The sequence below is a fragment of the Bombyx mandarina genome, chromosome 18 (genome assembly GCF_030267445.1).
Source record: "Bombyx mandarina strain Sakado chromosome 18, ASM3026744v2".
NCBI lineage: Eukaryota > Metazoa > Arthropoda > Insecta > Lepidoptera > Bombycidae > Bombyx > Bombyx mandarina.
This window is the reverse complement of record NC_143224.1, coordinates 8,845,042-8,870,263: the sequence shown is the minus strand read 5'-3', so window position 1 is coordinate 8,870,263 and position 25,222 is coordinate 8,845,042. Positions and strand designations below refer to the sequence as shown.

The following is a 25,222-nucleotide window of genomic DNA, read 5'->3' as shown; positions in this document are numbered from 1 at the left end:
TAGTTTCTAATATCTATTAGTTGCCTTTAGCAATAAAAAAACCATTTGTATTTATCAAGAAATTCAAGAGTACAATTTCTTAAAATAGCATAAACGTTGTTAAGAAATCCCCTAAAATTCGAATTCTGAAATCCTAGCGTCCGCCGGTACAAAAAATTCAACAAACCAACGAATTCTTACAAATATAATCTAGACTATTTAATAAAACTAGTGGTCCTGCAGTAGTCGAAATTCGACTATAATTAATTGAAATTATAAGTTTGAACAATATTTGGTTCTATTGTCAAAGAGACAAAGACTATTATATTTCTATAATCACAGATTTCGCCAAGACTACAGTATACAAATAAAATTAAAGATAAACAATATTAAGTAACCTATTCTCAACTTGACCACAGACTAAGCAATAGCAAAAGTTTGACAGTAAACAAATACTATGTGTGTATGTAAGAATATATTATGCGTGTGTGTCAAATACATGGTAGTGTGGGTGATGTTTTTTTTATTAATTTAATGTATTAATAATGAATAATTAAAAAAATAATTAGGATTGTGCACTTCTTCTCTATATTCTCTATAAGTGTGGGAAATTTCATACTCCTCCGTCCGCGCAATTTTCGTAAAAAGGGATACAAAGTTTTTGCTTCACGTATTAATATATAGATAATACCGAAAAAGGAAGGTGTCTCCAAAATCACAGTCAACGTCAACAAACACTATCGAAACGTGATAGTTACAAAAGCCTAAGGTCACACGTAGGGGGTTCCTTACAACGCGACCGAATCAACCAAATTAATATGCGACCCACGGATCTTAATAGCTAATTGGATTAGGCATGTACCGAAATTACCAAACCGAGTTACTATCAATGCTGAGCGTGTCGCAGAACGTCGCAGCCTACTATTATTGTGTTTGCCAAGTTATAGTTGAGCTATAAATCAGTAATTATATTATTCCCCTTGTTATTATTGAATCGAAGTATTATTGATTAAGCAAGCGGGCACGTGTGATTTATACGCTACGGCTTTGTTCAAAATTGCGTTATTTTAGTGCGTTAATTACACAGCTCATGAAGGTCAGCCAGCGGTGTTGCTTATTTTTAATTAAAAAATAAGTTTAGATTTATTTCATTATTGGATTTAGATTATTAATAACTTTACTACAGAAATATAATGTAGGAATATATATTTTTTCATTCTACTTTATAGCCACGATTCTCTAGAGACAAGTGTATGTATTACTATGGATTATCTGGTAATGGTAAGTAGTCTTCATGGGCAACATAAAAGACACAGCCAAGAAAGAAGCTAAAGCTAAAGAAATTCGTTTCAGCTAGTTTCTATATAGTTCTCTTCATTTAAGTTTATTTGTGAAAAATGCTTTAGACAGAATAGGGTATACGAAAGGGTAATTTAGTAAGCAGGCCATATTATTGCAAATTAGGTTTTAATTTTTTTATTGCATAGATGGGTGTACGAGCTCACAGCCCACCTGGTGTTAAGTGGTTACTGGAGCCCATAGACATCTACAACGTTAATGCGTCACCCACCTTTAGATATGAGTTCTAAGATCTCAGTATAGTTACAACGGCTGCCCCGCCCTTCAAACCGAAACGCATTACTGCTTCACGGCAGAAATAGGCAGGCTGGTGGTACCTACCCGCGCGGACTCACAAGAGGTCCTCCCACCAGTAAAAAGCATAGGTAGTACCAATAAATTCATTTGGAAAGCTTAGCCTTATTCAATGTACAAACGTTTTACATCCGAATACATTTACTCAAAACCGAATTTGAAATGTCCTTATTAGCATGTCGAAACTCTTTAGTAAATCTCCAAAGTACGTAAGCTCATTTGCCGTGTGAATATTTATATAAATTCCTGATTTTGTGGTGATGTTCTGAAATTTATTTAAACGCACACTCCGGGCTGGAAGATAATCTGTAAATGTATCATCTTCACTGAAAATATTTTCAAAATAGACAAATAAGTACTTATCGTAAGTACAAACACAACAAGAAATAACTTTTAAGCTATTGCATAGCTTTTATCGCTGGCCTTGAGCGCGGCTTACTGTAATCATGAAATTCCGTAACGGAAAAAACCTTACACCCCTCACTCCGCCTACCATGTAGCTCGCGTTCAACACATTCACACGTTGCGCTTGTGTAGTGTTTGTGAATAAGCGCGTGGCGTGACGTCACTCTGCATGCGCATCATGAAAAGTCTGCCCATCTCTCTCTCGCGCGGTCTAGCTTATGAGTGTGAAGAGGACGGTTAAGGTTTTGCTTTTATTAATGTTTAATATAGCGTGGTCTTGTTTTATTATTGTTTTAATATTAAATTATCATTGTCTAATTATAATTGCATAAGTTGATAAAAAATGCTATACAATAGCTTTACCGCGGCAGTTCCTGAGTGCCACACGTTTTTTTAACATAACGATAATAAATGACTTTATTCTTACATAAACTTAAAGTCCTGTCGTAATTAGCTGTACATACAACTTTGAAGGTCAACTCTATTGCTATTCTTGTAAGACAGTTTTTACAATGAACTCGATCTGGTAAGTCACACTAATAGTAAATTTAAAAGAAAGTCATAATTTTTAATGGCCGCCGTCTTTGGGATTGATGAAGGTTTGCCATTATAATAATACCCATTTCAATATTCAAAATAAAATTTTGAGGATGATGATTTCTTTAAAGATATCATTCAGTTTTTTTTTTCTTAAATGGAAACAAGACTTTATCAGTCATGAATATAAAATAACTTGTTCATGATTAGGGACGTTTTGTATCCTATTCTAAGAGAAAGGTCTGACCTGGGGGGTGCCTAGAGAATATGATCTTGCGTCTAAGTTGCTGAGTAAATTGGAATATCGTTATATAGTTTTTGTGTGCAGCCTTAAATCTTGTAATCGATGAAATTTATTATTCTAGAAATGTAACATGGATGGAATAGCAATGCCAGTGTTATATATTATGTACTTTTTGATTAAAGGGCATACATTATATGTATGTACAATATGTATGTATGGATTGTACGTTTATCACTGCCTATACATTGGCACGTCACTTGACAGCACATGGATACGAGATAAGGGGCTCGTGATTGACAGGAACAAGGCAGCAATAATTAGTTTCCCTGATCGTATGCTGTGATTGGAAAGGTTAATTATTAAGTATTGTCTGTCTGTTGTATTCGCTAACGTAACGTGCTGAGTTTTCGAAGTTAATAAATATTTATTAGGTACTAGCTGATCCGGCAGACTTCGTAGTGCCTCAATCGAGAAATAAAAGACCTAAACTTCTATTTAAAATAAACTTAAAAAAAAACAAAAGGAAACCGTCCGACGGGGGACACATCAAAGGAAAAACAAAATTGTTTGTTTTTATATAATTCCGAGCATTTTCATATTTTTTCACCTTTTAAGCCTTTTCTGGACTTCCACAAATAATTCAAGACCAAAATTAACCAAATCGGTCCAACCGTTCTTGAGTTTTAGCGAGACTAACGAACAGCAATTCATTTTTATATATATAGATTTGTCTGATATGCATTTGTTTTTTACTAATAAATCTTGGTCTAGTTTCGCTGTGATTTTCGTTAGTTGTATAAAAAGCTCGGCTGTCAGAAAACACTCGCGCGCCACCTATCGTTCTTTGATGATACTATGACATAAATATTACATGGCATAAAGTTTCATCATAATGAAATGAATAGCTTAGGAACCCATCGAGGATAAACAAATATCTACTTTAGATCTAATTAGTAGTGAAAAAATGTCGTCAAAAAACACTCATAGCTTAACTTAAAATTATTTTCAAACTAGCTGTCTGGAATTGTTTTTTAATGAAACAAATCCAGAAGACTGGTGATTGGACTGGACTGGAAGCGGATAATGTAATTCCTGATACCATTGAACATATATTTTTGTTTGTAGATTTTTGACTCCTATATTATACGCTGTATTAAAGATTACCTAATGTATGTGATTCATAGTTTCAAAGAAGCGCGATAGACGTACCTTAGTCCTCTTTATTATACATAACGGGTTTTCAAAATATGAAACTACAAAAACGGATGTGACCATCGAACTATTGTGATATTATGTTAGGTTCATAGTTAATTATAATTTCGGTTACTAAGCCTTTAATGAAACTTTCATGTATCGAAATTAAACACAAATATTTGACCAAATAAAGCGATGGGCACTGCGCACCGACTAAATTTAATCATGTAAAGTGCGCAGTGTACAAAAAAAATTGTATTTATTTATTTTTCGTATCAAAAAAACTCTGATTTTGAGTCTTGGTTTTTAAGAAATTCTCTATCACTGCGTATAAAGCTTTTCATTCGAAATACGACCATAGTAACCGTCACAGTTGCAATAATAACATATTCGAATCACACGTATGATCTGAATTGTAAACATTTTGATGCGATAATAGAGGGTACACGGGAAAGCATTCAACAAATTCGCCTCGGGGAGGCAGTTTGAAGACCCCGGACTGAAACCTGTTTACTGGAGAGCTGTAACATGTTTTAAGCTTTAAGACGTGACATGTAATGTGTCGCATGGTAATAGCGTGATGGTGTAATCTACATATTTGTAGGGCAGCGAGTGCTTATGGAAAGTGTTAATATGTATCATTGAAAGTATTAATACATTTTAATAGTAAAAAAATTTAATATACTGGTAGTAGGGTGTTTTGTGATCCCCGGTGAAGGTCACGGGGCGACCTGAGGGGGTCGAGGCTACGCGGCGCGCTACTAGCACTGCCGAGGAAAAATATCTTCACGATATAAAGAGCAGTCGGTTGACGGCAGGGGTCCATTGGGGTATTCCGGGACACCAGCGGCACCGTCTGGATGGCCTGACGGGCTGCGTACTGAGACGGCCAACGTTTCAGAGCCTTCGATTCGCCTCGAAGGCTCCTTGGGTTAAGCTGCGCCGTCTGGTTGTAGTGTTGAACGCGGTAACCCCCTTACTTCATCCGGGTCCTGACCTCGGAGGGGATCGGACGCTTGGGCGAAGAGTGGAGGGGAGTCGTTTAGTGGGTAGGGCCCTGAAAACATTCTTGAGCCCGCGGTCTCGCAGTCGCGGATCAGTCTCACATACCCCATGCGCACCCTAGGTGCGGGACCTCGTAGGAGGTTCGGCCCCAGCCCGAAAAAAAAGGCTGTTTTGTGAGCCCGTACGGATAGGTACAACCACCCCACCTATTTCTGCTGTGAAGCAGTAATGCGTTTCGTTTTGAGGGGCGGGGCAGCCGTTGTACTATAAAAACTGAGACTTAGAACTCTTTCTCAAGGTGGGTGGCAGCATTCTTAATGGGCTCCGATAACCACTTAATACCAGATGGGCCGTAATGTCGTTCACTCGACTAAGCAATAAAAAACAATATGACATACGGTTTGAGCAGTTCGTTTATATAATTTAATTAAAATAGAAAATCCTTTAACTGTATTTTTTTGTGTATTAAAGTCATAGTTAGGTTATGTGTATTGCTGGTGAGCACTCAGCCTTATATTCTTAAAAATAATTGCATTTAAGGCCAATTTTAAAAGTGTTTTGTATTTAGATGGAAGCTCTCACGCTTAAAGGCTTACTTGTAATCTTCATGGATATCTGAACATAATATGTATCTTTCCCTTGATTTTTAAATTTTGCAACCCTGACTATAAGTATGTTGTAGGAATCATTACTTTTCATTTTTAAAATATGTTGTCTTAAGTTTACCGTGGTTGTATATTATAAATATATGTACCTGAATTGTATTGCACGTAGTTGCTTTTACAAACTTCCAAAATGATTTTTTTTATTTTTTTTTGAGATGTTTGGACGAGCTCATAGCCCACCTATTGTTAAGTGGTTACTGGAACCCATAGACATCTACAACGTAAATGCGCCACCCACCTTGAGATGTAAGTTCTAAGGTCTCAGTATAGTTCGGCTGCCTCAGCCTTCGAACCGAAACGCATTAATGCTTCACGGCAGAAATAGGCAGGGTGGTGGTACACCTACCCGTGCGGACTCACAAGAGGTCCTACCACCAGTAAATATATGACTTGGAGGCGAGGATACTCGTATTATAACAGAAGACAATACGCTCTTACAAAACACGTAAATAAATTTTGTGTTTTGATTTTTTTAAGCAAATTAGTCATTAAAATGAGGCATTTTCAGCAATATATATTCGCGAATGAGCCACATGTGTGAGCGCGAAGTGAATGAAAGGTTTTCGAATACTTCTTTGCGCGAAGTGTGACAGTTTTGATGGCGTCTATCAGGCTTTATGCGAGAGTCATAACTTTCGAGGGCGGTAAAGTAAAGAGTTTGTTACTCAAGCACGCGACTTTTAAAAAGCTTTCGGACTTATTGTTTGAGTATATTGAGAAACAAAAAAAAATATTAGTATATTTTACGCGGTCTAAAAAGCATGTATTGGTTATTGCGTGTATTTTTATTTATACATGAATACTACTTTATAATGTACAATGAATAAATTAAATAAGTTTCCTCTTCGATGATTTACGTCGCTCTTGATTAAAAAAAACAAAATGTGTGCAATTCACACGTGGTAGAAGTGAAACCTTCCAAAATTAAAATACAATTATCCTAAACGTCTTCAGTATATGTAAAATTTTGTCATTAGTAAATAATTGTAAGGTAGCGCCCTCTGTGAATTGATATTTTAATTTCACGTATAATCCTAAATTAAAATTCACTACAAGAGCTTTCATACACACGTTAGTATTAAAAAAATCTCACAGATGGCGCTGTATTAAATAGTATGTATATTTCTGTCTCATTCATCCTACACATTTTTGTATTTGTGTCTCTTACCTGTCGTTTTTTCCGTTGCATCCGGTTTGAAATCACAACGATTCTAAAGAAGTTTTCACTTTAAAAAATCTAAGGTTAATTTCTGACGAACAATTCTCATCGCTTGTAACTGTATACGAATTATGAATATTAATGAATAATACGAACGTAATAAGAAAGTAAAATGAGTTCGTATAAATCGATTATTAATGTTAATTGACGTATCTACGACCTCTAATCCTTGGTTGCGGTCTATAACTAAATTTATTTCTAGTAATTAATTCAGATCACGATCGGAACGGTCGAAATAATTAAACAAACCGGCACAAAACGTGCACTAGACTCCCGCCGGACTTTAACCAAACAAAAGCGTATTTCATAATATACCTAATGACTGAAACTGAAAACGCTTATGCGAATATTTGGGTTGATCGTAAATACGATGGGTAGTGATCATGATTACTGTACCTGACCTGGGTTCGGTTCCAGGTCGGTGTCAATTTCTTTTTATTTATTTCGTTGTTTGGTGTACGAGCTCACAGCCCACCTAATGTTGAGTGGTTACCGGCCCATCCCATTACTCATCCTGAAAAATTCTTAAAATTTGCCGTTCCCTCACGTCGCAAAATGATGGAAAAAATAATCGCACAATCCAATAAAGATTTCGCTTCGACAGGCTTAAGTGAAAACTTTTTTGCGATCCCCTAACAATATAAGTTTTATTCCTCCAAGTGGTATAAATTTCCAAACACAAAGTAGCTCTAACATCTTTATTGCTTTTCATAAAAAAGCCTGGATTAAAGATATTGGAGATTTGTTCGACATTCGTTATTGAATTTCCGCAGTGGCGATACATAAACAAATTTTATGTAAAGGAAAAGAGAAAATATGTAACCTTTTTTAATTATTATTTTACCGTTAAGATATTTGCGATTTAATAATTTAATAGTGGCTTTTAAATTATAAGTGTCTACAAGGTATGGCTGGACGAGGTCTAGAGAGTTCGTTGCTGGAGACTAAGATATATCACGAATATCACCATCAGCCATAAGACAAATGAGTTCTAAGCCTCAACTGCATTAGAATAGCTGAATAGCTGTTTTGGAAACCGTAACATATGACCCGTCCGTAGCGGATATAGCAGGAACCTGTGAAAGGCTGGTTCCTACAAAATTGCGCAAATTTCCAATTACGGGCTTTCTTTTCTAATCCATTGTGTTGTTCCTTCATCGTTGAGGTCAATGAAATCTACAATTAATAAATTGTAGATGTTTTGACGTGACAACGTCCTATAATTCGATGGAGCCGGCTGCACGCATGAAAAAACATGACTCATGCGGCGTTACCTCGCTCTGAGGCGTATTTTCTTATGACGTTCAACTATCGTCAGTAAACCGACTTTACAGACAACCGATGTTTTCTTCTGATAATTGCGCATGATATTTTCTTTGTTGTTTGTGTTTTACAATAAGACGTTAATGTCATGCTTATCTTTTGTAAATAAGCAATTTTCTTTTAAAACTTCTTCTTGGAGTATTTATTGTATTACGAATTGCAATACGTATTTTATAGGTGCTATAAATTGGAAACGTGGTTTAACGTTTCCGTACGGGCTACGGGTGACTTTTATGAGATTCATCGCTCAAAATTTTATATGGCTATCAAAGAATTGGACTTTTCAGACGCTCCGGTACCTAATTTACCTTTTTCAAAGCAAATATTTATGATTTTTCGTTCATTAATAATTGTATCCTTGTTATAAAATGAGTGGCTTTTTTTAGGAGGTAAATTTGTTAAAGGTTTAGCATAGAATACTACTATCATATCATAGTTAGCATACTCATTGTTTTATATTACTTAAACTATTTACGGTTGTGTTGAAACTGCTCATTTTTAAACCGCTCTTTATTAAAATTACATGATTTCAATATTCGAAAACAACATTTGAAATTGTAATAGGTTATCATCTAGTTCTAGTTTAAAATGTTCACTTTTAGGAAAATGATTATTTTTAAATACTACATGACTACTAAAAAAATCTCGAAGGTAAAGCCAATATTGCGAATAAACTGTGTAAAATCGATTTATGTCAACGCAAATAATAAATAAATAAATAATAAATATTTACTAACAATCACGCCACGTTAACTGGTCCTGTGATAAGTTCATAAAGAACTTGTGTTACAGGTACCAGATGACGGAAAAGAATGTAAGATTTTTTATTATACACATACACATATTTAATATACATCCATAACCCTGGAAAAGACATTTATATTTATCATACAAATATCTTCCCTTGGCGGGATTCGAACCCGCGACCCCCTTGTGTAGTGACCATGTCACTTACCACTACACCAGACGGCCGTTAAATAGACTTTTTGCTATCAAAAAATATATAATATGTATTGATTTTCCTAGACAACGTTGCTTTTGTAGACTTACAATAGACGGATAGCGATGAATAAACCGAGCGATAAGTTCGTGATTGACAACTGAACGAACAAAACTAATAGTGCTTAATAGCACAATAATGAGTACTCAAGCAAACAGTTCCATTTTCAGAATCGATGGATCAATTTCTGATTGACATTATATTGATCGTAACATTGTTGAAATGAATCTTCCTTGAAAATGGAGAGTAATTATAATTTGCGTAATCACTGGTGACAGGACCTCTTGAGTCCACACGGTAGGTACTACCACCCCGCCTATTTCTACCATGAAGCAGTAATGCGTTTCGATTTGAAGCGTGGGGCAGCTTGTAACTATACTGAGACCTTAGAACTTATCTCAAGGTGGGTGGCGCATTTACGTTGTAGATGTGTCTATGGGCTCTAGTAACCACTTAACACCAGGTGGGCTGTGAGCTCATCCACAAATGTAAGCAATAAAAAAAATCATTTAGTTGCGAAAGGCCCCAAGAACAGTCAATCAATTCAATTTAATTGAACTTAATTAATAAAATTGTTTAAACATAACAAGTACACGAACGATTATTCTAGACACGTCGGCGAGGTGTATTTTTAAAAAGCCTTTTACGTCGGCCGATATTGGGGTTGCCGTAAGCGCTCCACCTTCCGAAACTTTCCCGTTCGTGTACCTTTTGATATTCAATATACCGCGGGTCCTGAGCAATCCTTTGATGAGATGTTTTATGCAAAAAACGTTGGGCGACGTTACTGGGGCGAGAATAACCGTTCAAAAGTGAACACATTAGTATTCCCAATCTCGTCCGCAACCACGGCCTCCCTCCAGTTTCGGGGAGAAAAAAATCAATGTTTATTCCCATTGGACGCGATTTGAATGCTAATTACAGGTATAACTAATTGCTTTGTGTTTGTGTGAAGGTGCAATCGTTTTATAAATTGCTCTCGAGAGCCGCACGACGAATCCGGATTGAAATTTCCCCCCGTCAGAGCTATTTTTGTAATGGAATAATTAATGGATTTTTAATTTCAATTAGAAGTTTATTCGTTCGAGATGAAACGGGCATTCCAGTTTAGTAGTATTTTTAGGTATAACGGAATTGCTTGGAGCTAAAGCCACGAGATGCTGTATGCAGTAGATGTTCGAAGCTAAATCAAAATACACGGAGCGCCGGTTTAAGTTTGTCCAGAGCAGTGGAGAGTAAGGCATTTGAAACTATAAATTACTTCGTGAATTCCGCTCTGGCATATCGGATCGCAGCCCCACAATAAATATTGTTCATTTTCGTCTTGTGGGCAATGAAGCTTCGAGATATGCTAAGCTACCGTGTTCGACCGCCACAAACAGCCGCATACATATCGACATGACTTAACTGCGTTCATATAAGCTCTGCATTGAGCGTACGTTGCCTCCTAGCAGAAGAACTACCTTAACATATCATCCTACTACCGCATTTCATGTTTATGGCAAAACTTGGACTTCATGCACTTAAGCAAATGACTTTCCGATACTTATAACATCGATATTCGGCGCGCACCGCCACATTTTTGGTGAGGTGTGCTGTAAATTATTGCCGACATTATTCGTCGTATCAGAATAAAAGTTAACAGTTCGTCTTTTCGCATTAAAAGTGTACAATTTACAAAAATATTCGAAATTGAGTTAATATGCGGAATCATTTAGTATCACCAGTATTTTTCTCATAAATACTGTCAAAAGAGCGTAGTTTAGTTGTAGTTTTCTTTTTTAATGTATACCTATATTTTGATTACCATTAACATTATTAATATATAATTTTATCTTACTTTAAAAGACAGATAATGTATCTGGTAAAAAATAAAAAATAAATGTTGCAAAGATGATTAATATTAAAAATATCAAATGTTAAACTTTTAAAACACTCTTCTGTAAAATTTGTAAGTTTTGAGATTATAAAATTTTAATGCGAGAAGACGAGTTATGTTTTTAAATAAACTTAAACGGACATTAGGTTTTTGGTTTCGATTAAATCGATTCAGCCACAGTACAAATTAATCTTAAAAGCAAACACGAAATCCAACTATATATTATAATTATTGATAATTTTGATACATCAGTACATGACTAGCTGCATCTTCAAGTATTAATTTGCATAAATGTTATTTACTACAGATTAATTAAGCATTAAGTCTATAGCTTTATGATTGGCATGGAGCGTTCAGAAAACTAAATTTGAAAACATCAAAGGGCAGCGTTTTGACTTTATATAATTACAGCATCAAATTGGTACGCTGAATCCGGACCGGTTCGGAGGCTGAGCCTTCTGTGAATTTTAAATCATTTTTAATAGTACTGGCTGCATGTGGTACTCTCAAATCAAAGTTGATCCTTTGCCTGAAATTCGATTCCATACAGCATACTCGTCATTAAATATCTTAATACTGTTACGACGGTAAGAGTAACGCCATCTATCGCCGAATAGCCGAACCAATATCGAAGGATCTAGTAACATCTAGAACGCTCGGAAGTACAACGGCATCTATTGTCAGATAGCGGAAACACACATCGAAGGTACTCGACTTTTGAGGAAGGGTTGTGGTATCACCTATAAAAACATTGCAAAGATGGCACGCAGTCAGTTAGTAATCGGAACTACTCGAAGCGAAACAGAGAACGGATCACCTGAAGCGAAGCGGAAGAAGTGAAGTGCGAATTTTAAGGTGTTCTGTGTGTTCTTACGTTATACTTTGGTGGAACATTTATTTATGCCGAGATCCAGCGCGTAACAAAACATTTGAAAAACACAAACATTCGTTATACTCATTTCTTTTATGTTTTAGAACAAACGTCACGTAATTACATTTCGAGATCATTGTTAACACGGGCCGTGCTCGTGCGATACATAACATTAATATGTTTGTTTGTTTTGAAGGCGCTCTTAACGCTAAAGAGTCGCGGCGTCGACGACTAACTCGGTGAATTTAATTAACTTCGTTAACTTCTAAATGCTCTTAAAGTCTTTGTTACCTCTGTTCCCTTTCATTGACAAACACGATCTCTGGGCGTGCACACGACAGTCGCTGTCAAAGTTTTATCAACCTCTGCGGAGTGTTCGTAACTTGTATAGCAACAGTGATTTGGGCGCGATAAAACAAATGGAATGAGGCAAAGCAAGGGTGCGCATTGCGGGACTATCATCATACGCTCATTTCTCATTGTCAACTAACACTTTGAGAACCGCCACAACTTTCTGCCGTTGCAGTTTAATGCATATTATAATGCGGTAAGCACTTAAAATGGAGTAAGAGGGAGGCAATGTTACCATAGTAGACGCCGGGGCACGCCGCACTCTTTATTGAAAGAGTAAACTGTCTTTTTTCGCGGTCCGCCTCGAGCTCTTTGTGACAGAATTTCGTGCAACTTATTCTGTACTCGAGTTTGAATAATAGTGAACTATGTTTTCGGACAGTTTAACCACAGCAATTTCGAATAAGTTTTACCATTGACCGTACTTTCTGGTACAAGTGTTGCGTTTAAACATTTTTTGTTGAGTTACGTTTTAAATTGTCCAATTAAACTCGGATGTTAGTTCTTTGGAAAAACTTTTTCCACGGCCTAAGAACGTTCGAACAAAGTTATATTGCGTAGATTAAGTTAAAGTAATAATTAAGGTACGTGAATATGGTATTGCGGAGGGTACGTCAAAGGTAACGTTTAAACAATTTAATATTCCACACGTGAATTTCAAACGGCAACTCGAACGTAGATTCTCCTTTCGTAAAAGTTGTTCCGTAAACGAACACCCCCTTCGTTAGATATCTACGTGAGTTTAATCCACTAGACAGGGAGTTGCTTCAGGAACAATTTTCGCAGAAAATTGCAAAACAATGGCGAAAATCACCACTTGGAACCATTTATAGAGGCGGCGACGGCGGTCTATTCTGTATCTTGGCGGATGTCAGGGAATCTTTGCGGTTTCCATAGTCCACATTAAGATCAAAGCTGCGGAGCTGCTGTTTTAGAAACGCAATTCAATAGTTGCTTTTCATTTTAGTACATAAATTACACTACGAGTTTTATATCGTTTTTAATAAACCATCCGATCTGCGAATACTGTTATTGCCAATACGGATTTGCAAGCCTTTTGAGAGTCAGTAAAATTGACGTTAAAAACAACAACAGAAAAAAAAGCAACCTTCGGACGTTGTTTACGAGGAACAATGAAAATGTAATAGGTTTTTCGTGTTTTGAACTAAATCCTATTTTTCATAGTGCATGAGCCGTACCGGGCGATGGTATGCAGGTCCTGCCCGTCATGGACTAGACGAATTATGGCCTTTGTGCCACTTTCGCTCGACTTTTTAATTTCCCAGGGGAAGGTATTTTTTTAATTCACGAGCCTTTTATGAAATTTTATGTCTCTGGTGTCCGTTTTACTGATTGTTTCGAGGGAGTCTCCGGGTTTCCGAATTTTTTATTTATTATAACGAGTGCTTTATCAATGAACTAGCTTTAGCCCGCGACATCGTCCGCATACTTTGGCATAACGCAAAATTTTACTCCCCCTTCATTTACGTAGAAAGTGAAAATATTTTTGAATTATAGAATGTTAAGGAGCTATGTAAACCCCTATTTTGAAACATTCTTTATTGGTGCTCCACTTGTATTGGCCTAACCGTGATGTTATATAACTTATAGTCTTCCTCAATAAACGGGTTATCTAACACTGAAAGAATGTTTCAAATCGGACCAGTAGTTCCTAAGATTAGCACGTTCAAACAAACAAACTCTTCAGCTTTATAATATTAAAATATTAGTATTATTATACATAATACAAATAACTTTTCAATTAGTAAAGATGCCGGTTTTTAATCGTCGAACTCACAACGCGACGACCCTAGGCGGAATGATATGAACGTCCTTGTCTATCTTGTCCATTGATATCGAAATGACAATTACACTGGGATTATGATGATTTTGACCTTCAATCGACATCAAATATCGTGTAGGTGGATGGTGTCTTTACGCTGTTATATCTAAGATCGCCGGTACTACGAATCACCATGTGCGTTGCGAGCTCATTCGTCTAATCATCAATGTAAAATAGGATCAATGTGATTAAGAATAGGATCTTCCTAGAATGGGCAGATCATGGTAACTAGCAGAATGAATTTTTGTATCGTCTCGTTGATCAAGTTGTTAGCGACTCTGGCTAACTGTAGCTCAGACCACGTCCAAAGATATTTGAGGATAAGCGACTAAGGGAAGATCTTCCGCCGAGCGGTTGGAATTGCATGCTAAATCGACGTTAAAATATCGGTGTTTTTGAATTATAGTACTTATATATAGAAGTATACAGGCTTCGGTCAAACATCTTGTGTTCTGTGATAGCTATCGTCACAAATACATATTTGGGGACTAGATTCTCGTATTTGTTTTCATTAATACAGTAGAATTCTCTGCAGCTTTGAATTATTTACCGAAAGGCAATATTGAGAATATAATAAAGCGTGTTAGGTGTTGTATGACAGACGTTGAGTGTGCTGAGGCGTCGCGCGTCGTCTACAAAGGTTCTACTCTTTTTTATTTACCGTGTTAGCATACGAGCATACGGCCCACGTGATTGTGAGTGGTTACCGTCGCTCACGGATGTCGGCAATGCCAGGGGCGGAGCCAAGCCGCTGCCTACGGTTTAATAATGCACGCCGGTTTTAAGTTACTGACAGAAGCGACACTAACGCGCGCGCTTCCTCTGCTTAACCTCATTGATACACAGCCCCGTATAATTGAATGTTCTTTGAGTGAATTCACAACGACATCATCCAAATCTATATATATAAAAGAAAGTCGTGTTAGTTACACTATTTATAACTCAAGAACGGCTGAACTGATTTGGCTGAAAATTGGTGGGGAGGTAGCTTAGGATCAGGAGAAAGACATAGGATACTTTTTATCACGTTTCTGTGGGATGTGACATAAAATGTGGTATAACAAAACAAACAGATATGGAATAACAAAACACAACTGACAGCTAAACGTAATGTAGTTTATGGTTAATTATAGTAGAATTTTGAAGTTGACCGGTTGATGTGTTTATTCCGAGTTTCGATTAGCTTATTGTGCCGAGATAGGTAATCAGTAACAAAGCCATGCCGCGACCAACACGATCAAATCTTTCCCGACGAAACCGTAATGCAACGATTCGAGTAATGCAGGATTCGAAACTTTGCGAGTGAAAGGACTGAAGAAGAACAAGAAAATATAATAATAATAACTAAAATACATGGCAATAAATAATCATTAAAAGACTTGCTTTTTTAACATTAATTATCCAAATAAAAATTTGATCTTGATCAAAAGTCTGCTCATTTATTGCCTCTAAGGCGGAACAAAGTTCGCCGGGGTCGCTAGTAGAAAATAATGTTTAAAAGATATTTTAAATCATAATTTTACATTTACATAATAATATCGAAAGCGTATGAAAATAAAAGAAATTAACTTAACAAAGACACAATAAATATACGTAGATTCCCAGGAATTTGTGATTACACCTAAGTGCCGTCGTAGACGGTGATTCACTTGATAGCAGACTTTTTTTTTTTTTTTTTTTTTTTTTTTTTTTTATGATTGAAAGTTTACTGGTGGCCCGAAGGCCTTTCCAGTTTCACCAGGACAGGTGGGCGAGCAAAGGCTCAGCCAAGAGGGGTGGGATTTGCTAACAACTGCCCGAGCGCCTCCGAAGGAGACCTAACAACTCAAGAGCAATTGTTTCGCGAATGAATCTACTACCGGATCGGAATCGCGACCCGCTGAGAAGATCCGGCGAGAAACTCAGCGGGCTGATGCATGGGTTAGGTTGCACGTCGACCTCTTTGTCGAGTTCGACGAGTACGGTTACCGGGGTCCCTAAGCCTGCCCCTAGTATTAGAGCTGAAGGCATCTAATGCAAAGGTTATTGGATCTGATGGATCCGTAAGGACGTGTCTAGGGCGTCGACGGTGACTGGCTCCTGCATGATCAGGATTCGGGGAGTAGTCAGCGGCGGCAACGATAAGGCGATTATCATGACGCATAGCCTTATCGAAGTATCGTTCCGACGCTGACTTCATGTATTTCCGAATTGATTCGAGGCCCAGGTCGTCGTGTAGGTCAACGTTCCTCACGAACCACGGAGCCCCGACAGCTAACCTGCAAAAGCGGGATTGTAGGGATTGGAGGGTGTCTATGTGTGTGCGGGCCGCGTGAGCGAACACCACACTCGCGTAAGTCATGACGGGCCTTATGCAAGTTTTGTAAAGTGTCACCTTGTTCCGAAGGGACATTTTACTCCGCTTACAGATCATGGGGTAGAGTCTACCGAGAATAAACGCGGCACGGTCACGGACTGATTTTATATGCGGGCGGAATGTCATCGATGCATCCAGGGTAACGCCCAGGTACTTGACCTTCCTGGCCCAGGGTATGGGTTGTCTAAAGAGAGTAATCGGGGGTGTGAGATTCCTCCTCCTAATCCGGGAGGAAATCCGTGTGGAGCTTCCCCTCTGAAATAGCACCGCAGTACTTTTCGCTGGGTTGATGTCTATGCGCCATTTTCGGAACCACTGTCCTAGGGCTAGGGCTGCGCTCTGAAGCTTCTTCGCGATTAGGGACTTATTTCTACTAGAATAGTAAACAGTCGTGTCGTCGGCGAATAAAGCTAAATGGGTCGGCGGCGACCGGGGAATATCGTTGACGAATAAGCTAAATAGGAGGGGTGAGAGGACAGAGCCTTGCGGGACTCCAGCTGTGAGAGGTCGTGGGGAGGAGCGGGTTCCCTCGACTCGATATCGAAAAGAGCGGTTCGACAAGAAGTCCCGTATGATGAGCACGAGACTATCCGGCACGCCCATGTTGAATAGTTTGAAAATCAAACCATTGTGCCAGACTTTGTCGAACGCTTTTGCGACGTCGAAGAAGAGAGCTCCCGTGTATAACGGTTTTGGTCGATTAAGCCCCACAAGAATGTGCTCCGTGAGGCGGTGCACCTGTTGAACGCATGAGTGATTTGTACGGAATCCGAATTGTTCATCGATAAGAATGCCCTTGGATGAGACGAAGTCTCTGAGGCGTTTGTAGAGCAGACGCTCATACAGTTTGCCTAGAGACATGAGGAGGCTAATCGGGCGGTAGCTCGTCGGATGATTTTTTGGTTTACCGGGTTTATGTATGCCGATAACGTCCGCTTCTTTCCACACCGCGGGAAAGATACAGTTCGCCATAGCGGCATTGAAAATAGATGCCAACATCACGATGAGTTGGACGGGTAGAAGTTTAATAACGCGGTTAGATATACAGTCGGAACCGGGAGCCTTGCGAGGACGTAGGTCTTTGATCAAGTCTTTAACTTCTATCGGGGTGACGGGTGGTAACGCATCCGATGGTGGCAAGGAGGCTCTGCGTTCTACCTCACTGTCTACTAATTCTACATGAACAGGGTCCACGGATTGAGTGCTGGGCGTGCACTGGGTTTGCAATGTATCGGCCAGCAGCTCTGCTTTTTCGTCATCATCGAACGCCGCGAGTCGGCCTGAGGGGCCTACGAGGGGGGGCATAGTTACTACCGTATCCGATTTGAGAGTACGAGCTAAGCGGTAGTAAGACCTTTGGGAGGGCGCGAGTCCTTCTAAGAAATCAGACCATCTGGCATCTCGGACTTCGGCGATGCGAGACTTTACGTCGCGTTGTAGGGCACGCATTCGAATACGATTTTCCGCGGTAGGATACCTGTCGTAGGCGCGTATCGAGGCGTTCTTAGCTCTAAGGAGTTCCCTAATATCGTCGGACAATTTGAAGCGGTGAAGGAAGTCCTCCGCTACAACTTGTTTCGATGACCTATCTAATGTCGAGGTGATGTGTGACGTTAAGATGTCTATGGCTTCAGCGGTAACCTGAGGAGACGGGATAGAGTCCGGGTTAAACGGGAGCGATGGTGGATCAGATTCAGCCAGGCTGATGCCCAGCGTGTGCCAATCCACCACAGTCCTCGTGACGGGAACGGAATCGGGAGCGCGACCGAGCTTCATAACGACGGGACGGTGGTCTGAATCTAACTCTGAAACTACTTCGATCGAGTGTAAGCGCAGAGTTACGTTTTTTAATAACGCTATGTCGAGTATATCCGGGCGATGCGCGATATTTAGCGGGTAGTGAGTCGGGGTTAGCGGAGCGACGATATCGAAGGCGAGATCATCGACTAACGCGTCAAGCCGCCTGCCATTCGGGGTTGTGGTGTGTGAGTTCCACCTGATGTGTTTACAATTTAGGTCGCCCGCCAGAATGACAGAGCTCCCCATACCGAGCAGCGCCTCGATATCACTGCTTAGAACGATCTTATCCGGTGGAAGATAAACGGACGCGATAACGATCGGCGCGTGTCCCGTCAGTGAGATTCGGCACACTGATGCTTCGATATTAGCGAGCGCGGGAGGATCGAGCGGGACGCAATGCAGGGCTCTTCTATAGTAAATGACGGTACCACCACCACGGGCAGAGAGCCTGTCGTTCCTGACCATGTTATAGTTCGCGATTTTAGGGTCACGGCGCGCGGGCTTAAGTAGGGTCTCCTGCACTAAAAAGATATCAATTTGGTGGTCACGCAAAAAGTCAGAAACCTGATCACGTTGATTTGCGAGACCGTAAGCGTTAAAAAATCCTATCGTTACGGATAGGGGCTTTATTCTACTTATATACGCCATTGATTACCGGCGGAGTGAGGGGAGGACGTACGTATTTAATGACGCGTATACGTCGGCGTATTCCTGCACAACGGCGATAAAGTGTTGTGCAGTGGAGGCAGCGCGAATGGCGTCGCCCAAAGCGTTAACGCGCTCAAAGTTGATCGACTGAAAGAAGTCGATCGCTAAAGCGAGATTGTCGGACGCGGTCGGAGGGCAAGTCGCGGGAGAGGGACGAGTCGCGGGGGCGGGACGAATCGCGGAGGAAGGAGTTGTAGCCGTGTTCGTGTACGGCAGCGGTTTTGCCCAGGCCGAGACACTGGGCACCGCCGCCGGAACGAACGCTGGCTTAGCCTGCGACGCAGAGGGTGCCGAGGCTTTGATGTCTGGGCCGGAAGCTCGGAGGCGGTTTTGGCGGGCGACGCGGCGATTTATTTTAGGGGCTCGGGGGCAACCACGGTAATTCGCGGGGTGACCCTGTGTTCGACACAGGACGCAGCTAGGCGGTTCCGTCGCGGTTTTTTGGTCGCGAGCGCAGAGGGCCGTGGCGTGATCGCCCAAACACTTAACACATCGGGGGCGCGCGTGACAGTTACGGGAAGAGTGCCCGTACAATTGACAGTTATGGCACTGGCTAGGAGTGCCTTTTTTATGGGGGGCTTCGACAGCGATACCAGAGAGCCTACAGACGGTCTGTGTGTTAAAGATTTTCTTACCCTCGGGGGTAGGCTGGAGAGCGACTAGAACCATATTATATGGCTCCCTACCGCGACCGGTGTGCATACGGTGCACAGAATTCACTGGTAGGCCTTGTTCTAACAGGTCGGCTTTTACGAGCTCTATATCTAACTCTTTAGGGATTCCGCGTATTACAACGCGGAGTTCGCGCTCCTCCTGGAGCGTATACGTATGGAAACTTATACGCTCCTTACGGAGGTAAGAAGAGAGGGCCCTATGGTCGTCGGGTGTTTGAACCTTAATTTGAATGCCGTTCGCGAGGTTACGGGCATTCGTGAAATTTATATTTTTGGCCTTAAGGGCCAGGCAAACTCGATCCCAAGCTGCCTTCTCCTGAAGGATAACCGGGGGAGGGGTCTGGGTTTTATTTTGTGCCACCGGACGCGGCGACGGAGTGGCACGGGCTGGGGGCGCAACGGGAGTCTGAGGGCGGGGGCGCGACGCGTTCACGGCTTTGCTAATTTTAGCGGCCGCGGGAGCTCGAGACTCCGCGGCACGCTTCTTACCCTTCTGTACCAGGGTGAATCCATCCGTCGATGAGGCGGGGGCGAGGTCGACCTCCATGTCCGAGTCAGAGTCGGAGCACGAGGAGGCGGGTGCAGGCGACCTACGAGCAAGTGTAAGTGTTTTAGAGGGGGCGACGGAGGCCGCGGATGATCGCTCAGCTGAAACGATGGTCACGGCGGACGACGCAGCAGCTTTTCTCGCCAGTATAGGCGACACGGGAGCGGCAGGCACGACAGAGGCTGCGGTGCTCAATGCAGAAGCTCTGCACGCAGGTACAGGCGACGCAGGAGCAGCGAGCGCGGCGGAGTCCTCGAGAGGGCTCGCAGTGTGATTGGCCTTGAAGGCCAGAAACTCCGAGGCGAGCTGTGGGTGGCGAAGTCGGAGGAATTCCGCGAATACAGCGTCCATGATCGCTGAGTACCCAGGTGGGGCGGCCCCGGGTCTTGAAAACACTCGCCTTGCGGCGAGGCCCCAACTTCTCGGACCTGAGCGGTTCTATTGAACACAGGTGGCAATGCGGCGCGATTACTACAGGACAAAGAAAAAGCACAACAAAACAGAAATTACGAAAAGAAACAAAACAAATAAATACTTGCAGGAAACCACTTTGTCGGCAGATGTACCACGAACACAGAAACAACAAAAGGAAACAAAACAAATAAAAACTTCCAGAAAGAGCACTTAGTCGGCAGATGTACCACGAACACAGGCCGCGCGAACAATGGCCGGGCTAACAAAAGCCGGGCGAACAAAGACCGGGCGATCGAGTGGACGATGAGCACGTCCGCACGTGACGGGTGCCTCTATCGGAATGTGATAGCAGACTACTTTATTAACAGACCTGTTTTTTTAGTAGTAATAAATTGAAAAAGTGGACTCGTAAATTTGCACTCCTATTTTTACGATATACTGTAATAAAAATATGTTTGTACAGCAATATGTTTAAAAAAATATATAGTCATTATAGTTTTTCTATTCGTGAATCACGCAACTGCAATAGGTACTTTTTTGCTTTTCTACCCAATTTAATGGAAAATTTTAATAATTTGAGTACAATTAAATTTTGTTTTGTATCATTTACATAAGAAACTTATTCATTTAATTGTTAAAATACTATACTATTTAGCTATATTTTTCTAAGGAGCTAAAAAGAATATAACTTCAGATTTTGACTGCACTCAATTAATATTAAAACACTTACTTGTTCCAGCGTAATACACGGTGTAGTCCAGCTGATGACCCATCATGTCGACCTTCACTCTGTCTACCACCAGTCTCGTGAAGAACAAGTCCCTTTTGTAATAAATCGGTTTTTCATGTTCATGGGAAACGGCACTGTCCATAAGGGGATGTGACCTGTTTGAAATTTATATAAATTTAAAATGATAGAAAGTAAATTACAAACGTATGTTAGTTTGATTAAGGTTTTTATTCGTTTAAATTGCGTTTACGCAGTTACGGCTTTGTTTAGTTATTTCGGAGATTCAGTCTGTATCTGATATAGTACTAGAAATATACACAAGAGGTATGCGGGTCATTTCAATAAATGTGCTTATTTAATTGATTTCAGGAGTCGTACAATCGCCCAAGTTTGAAAACTCAGGTGTAAGAAATAGTCATTTATCATGGCTGCCCTATTTCTCAAATCAAAATGCATGAATCCTATGAGGCACAAATAGGAACGATGTTTATATCAGGAGAGAAACTCGGCACGCCCAACGACCAGTAAACAGTGACGCGTGAGATATCCCAACAAATGTTTTTGCTACTCTTTGTTTTGTTAACAAGATCTTTCATAACAATATCACATCAGCGGTAAAGGTTTCCCATTAAGGAAGCGATGTCAAAGAACAAAAGCTAAAACACGTATTCACAACAATAACGTCGTGTACAGGGTCTGATAACGGGAGGCGACACAAACGTTACAATACCTGCCTCTTCACCTTCAACGTTGACAATAAAATACCTCATTCATTTAATTAAATCTCATATCTCTCGTTATGAATAAAAAATGTTATACTATTTTCAGCAGACTGGTTCAGGTGGAGTGTTAAAATCTCAACGTTTCCACATGAGGATCATGGAAAAGCGGAAAAAAAAATATAATTGAACGCTCTCCGGGTGAGAGGCGTCGGATAATTAACAGGACGTGTCGCCAGATAAAAGTGCCTGTGGATTTCAATGAGCGCGGAATCCTGAAATCGCTGGAGACCTCGTCAGCTACAGAAGCGGGTTCCACGTTTTTTAAGTGACGATTTTCTACTTTGTTTACGTCCGGCGCGCCGGTTACAATAACGACAGACGCGGCTGTTTCGTTCTTTTTACGGATCCGACGACTCGAGAGTTTTTGAAAATAAATTAATTCGGTGCTACCGTTCGCTTTTTTTTTTTAATGAGAATGTGAGACAATAGCTTGTAAATTTCTGTCTGAGCATCGTTGTTGTTCAAATAAAGAAACGATGAAGGAAAAAAGATGAGACGGCTCTGTACTAATTTGTTTTAAGTATGTTTGCCTTCAGTTTTTCAAACTGTTAGAACAATGGGTAATGCAACATATCAATTGTTGTAAAAGTGAACATTGACACCAGAAAAATAAGAACGAAACTGATCTTTTACAAAGTTCGTTATATTATTTTGTTTTTAGATCAAATTTACGGAAAGGATGCTATCGTCAAAATTATAGCACATACATATTTATACATGATATATTTTTTAAATGTTCATTTTGTAAACGTTTAACTCTTAGATATTTGATCTTAAGCTTCTAATGTCTCAACTTTTAATTAGGTCTATAAACTTAATACGAGAACATGTGTTAAGTAATTTTTTGTATAATTTTTATTGGGGTATATAATCCGACGAGCTGAACTGAAAGCATTGCCAAAATCCATAGGCAACATAACGTACATATATTACTCTGTGAAGAAGTGAGGTTAAAGCGTCAATTAATATAAAAAATAAATATTTACAGTCACGTAAGGGTTAGTGTGGACATGTGATGCGTAGAGAGAAAATGCATGTGACTAGGAGATGTATGTATGCACTACCATTTGGTAGTGCAAGATAGAAGGGGAAGAGGACACCGAAGTCGACCGAAGAAGACACGGGTGGAGTGTGTGAATGACGATTTGAGAGAGAGAGGAGTGAGTGCTGAGATGACGGCTGATAGAAGAGAATGGAAGAGAAAAATTAGCTCTGCCGACCCCGCTTAGTGGGATAAGGTAGAAAAAAAGAAGAAGATATAACAGCTTCGAATTAGGATTTATATTATGTCTAACAGGAATACAATCACACTGTACTAGATTAAACCTCAATCCCAAACAAAAAATGTCTTTGGTAAAAATACGAATCCCGATTGAGAAAATGAATTCCTAGATCCCAGTAGTCAGAAGAATCAGTAAACGAAAGTACGAATTAATTATAGAACACCCTATATTTTTTCAAATTGTAATGGATGCACCATAGAAATACACAAGACTGTGTACAGTAAAAACCGATGTAAGCTGGCAATAATTATATTGACAAACAAAAGATTTTTAATATATTGTTTTAAATATTATTAATTTGAAATATAAGCTTAATTAATTAAATTCTAATTTAATATACCGAATATATCTTAATTCGTTATCAACTTTTAGGCTTACCGAATAAAATTAAGGACTGTGTCTGGCAAAGATGCCGTATCATTCACACAAGTCCCCGGTCTAGGTTCCGGTACTTTGCTGGTGATGACCGGAAGCCAAGCAGAGCTGGAGGAAGCCTGCTCTTTGAATTTCCCTTCGAAAGCCTTCTGAATATCTCCGATAGTGAAGGTGCAAATCGCAGATCCCATGAGACCAGTTGAAGCTGTTGTGAAAACACCATAGAATTTGCTATCGTCGCCGGGAATTTTGTAAATGCTCTCTGTAACAAAAAAAGTAAGTGGAATAACAATGTATTTTTTTTATAGTTAGAATAGCATAACTATTTCTTGCAACATCACAATTAAATGAACAAAAATGGACGCTTAAAATAATGTAAAAGTTACTTACAACGAACGATTTACTAGCAGTTGAGAATTAGTGAGAAATCAAAAAAATATTATTTTGATGCATAATAAAAATGTACTAAATAATATTGATCGACTGAATTTCGACTTAATTGTTAATTTATAATTAGTAATTATATTTCTATGCTTGTGCTAATATAATTTAATATTAACTCGTTGTTGGGTACTAGATTTACATAACAGTTATTAATTGATTTTCTTAGTTTTAATAATTAATAAAAAATATAAATTTCCTTAATTTTGTTTGTTTCATCTTTTCAAACAACCAAAACTACTAACATTTGAATTTCGTCATTATTTTTTTATTTCATCCTAAAAATCTGCCCTCCACTTTGAAGTTTAGATATAATTGATAAGCAACCGCTATGCGGTTATATGCGGTATATATATTCTGGATAAGGAGCTCATATATCCAACATACATATTATTATGTATCATCATTCATCATCATCATCATTATCCTGCCTTTCTCCCAGTCACCTGGGGTCAGCGCAACATGTTTTCTCCTTCCATACTCTTCTATCATATACCATTTCTTCGCTCACTCCCTCTTACCCATATCGTCTTTCACACAATCTATCCATTTCTTCTTAGGTCTACCTCTTCCTCTATATCCTTCCACATTATGTATGTAACAATAAATTTATGGTGAAATTTTTTTGAATGTTTTTCTGTTTTTTTCCTTTCACTCTAGTGAAATCGCTTAACCATCTACGGTTAAGCGATTTCAAATCTTGTGTTGTGACTGTTTCCTATGTAGCATCACTAATAACTGTCGTAACCAACTTTGAGACATGAGGTCAAAGTCTCAATTAGATTGGGCTTTACAGGTGATACCATTTAAACGGGTACTTACGTTGATTTCTTGGCGAAAATAAGCAAAACAGTCACACCTACTCGTAGGGGCTTATATATAAAATGCCCAGTAAAATTCTTGATAGATGTTTTGCAATCAGCAACAAATAAATCAGCCGCTTT

At 39.6% G+C, this 25,222-nt stretch overlaps 1 protein-coding gene and 1 long non-coding RNA gene across 6 annotated transcripts in view; one reads left to right on the top strand and one right to left on the bottom strand.

Annotated features, from left to right (window-relative positions):
• The window catches only part of Sema2a (Semaphorin 2a), a 397,753-nt gene that overhangs the window by 9,928 nt on the left and 362,603 nt on the right, over window positions 1-25,222 (bottom strand). For all 4 annotated transcript variants that reach the window (XM_028179046.2, XM_028179048.2, XM_089734599.1 and 1 more), the window contains 2 exons: window positions 23,841-24,099; window positions 21,398-21,552 (listed from right to left, as the gene is read on the bottom strand). In XM_028179046.2, the coding sequence (XP_028034847.1) occupies window positions 21,398-21,552; window positions 23,841-24,099 (414 nt within the window). The remainder of the gene's footprint in view (window positions 1-21,397; window positions 21,553-23,840; window positions 24,100-25,222) is intronic.
• Window positions 21,547-22,573, top strand: LOC149501012 (uncharacterized). 2 transcript variants are annotated; one of them, XR_016324557.1, is made up of 2 exons: window positions 21,547-21,935; window positions 22,229-22,573. It is a non-coding gene; the product is annotated as an uncharacterized LOC149501012 (long non-coding RNA). The 2 variants fall into 2 exon arrangements; XR_016324558.1 differs by having other exon boundaries at window positions 22,226-22,573.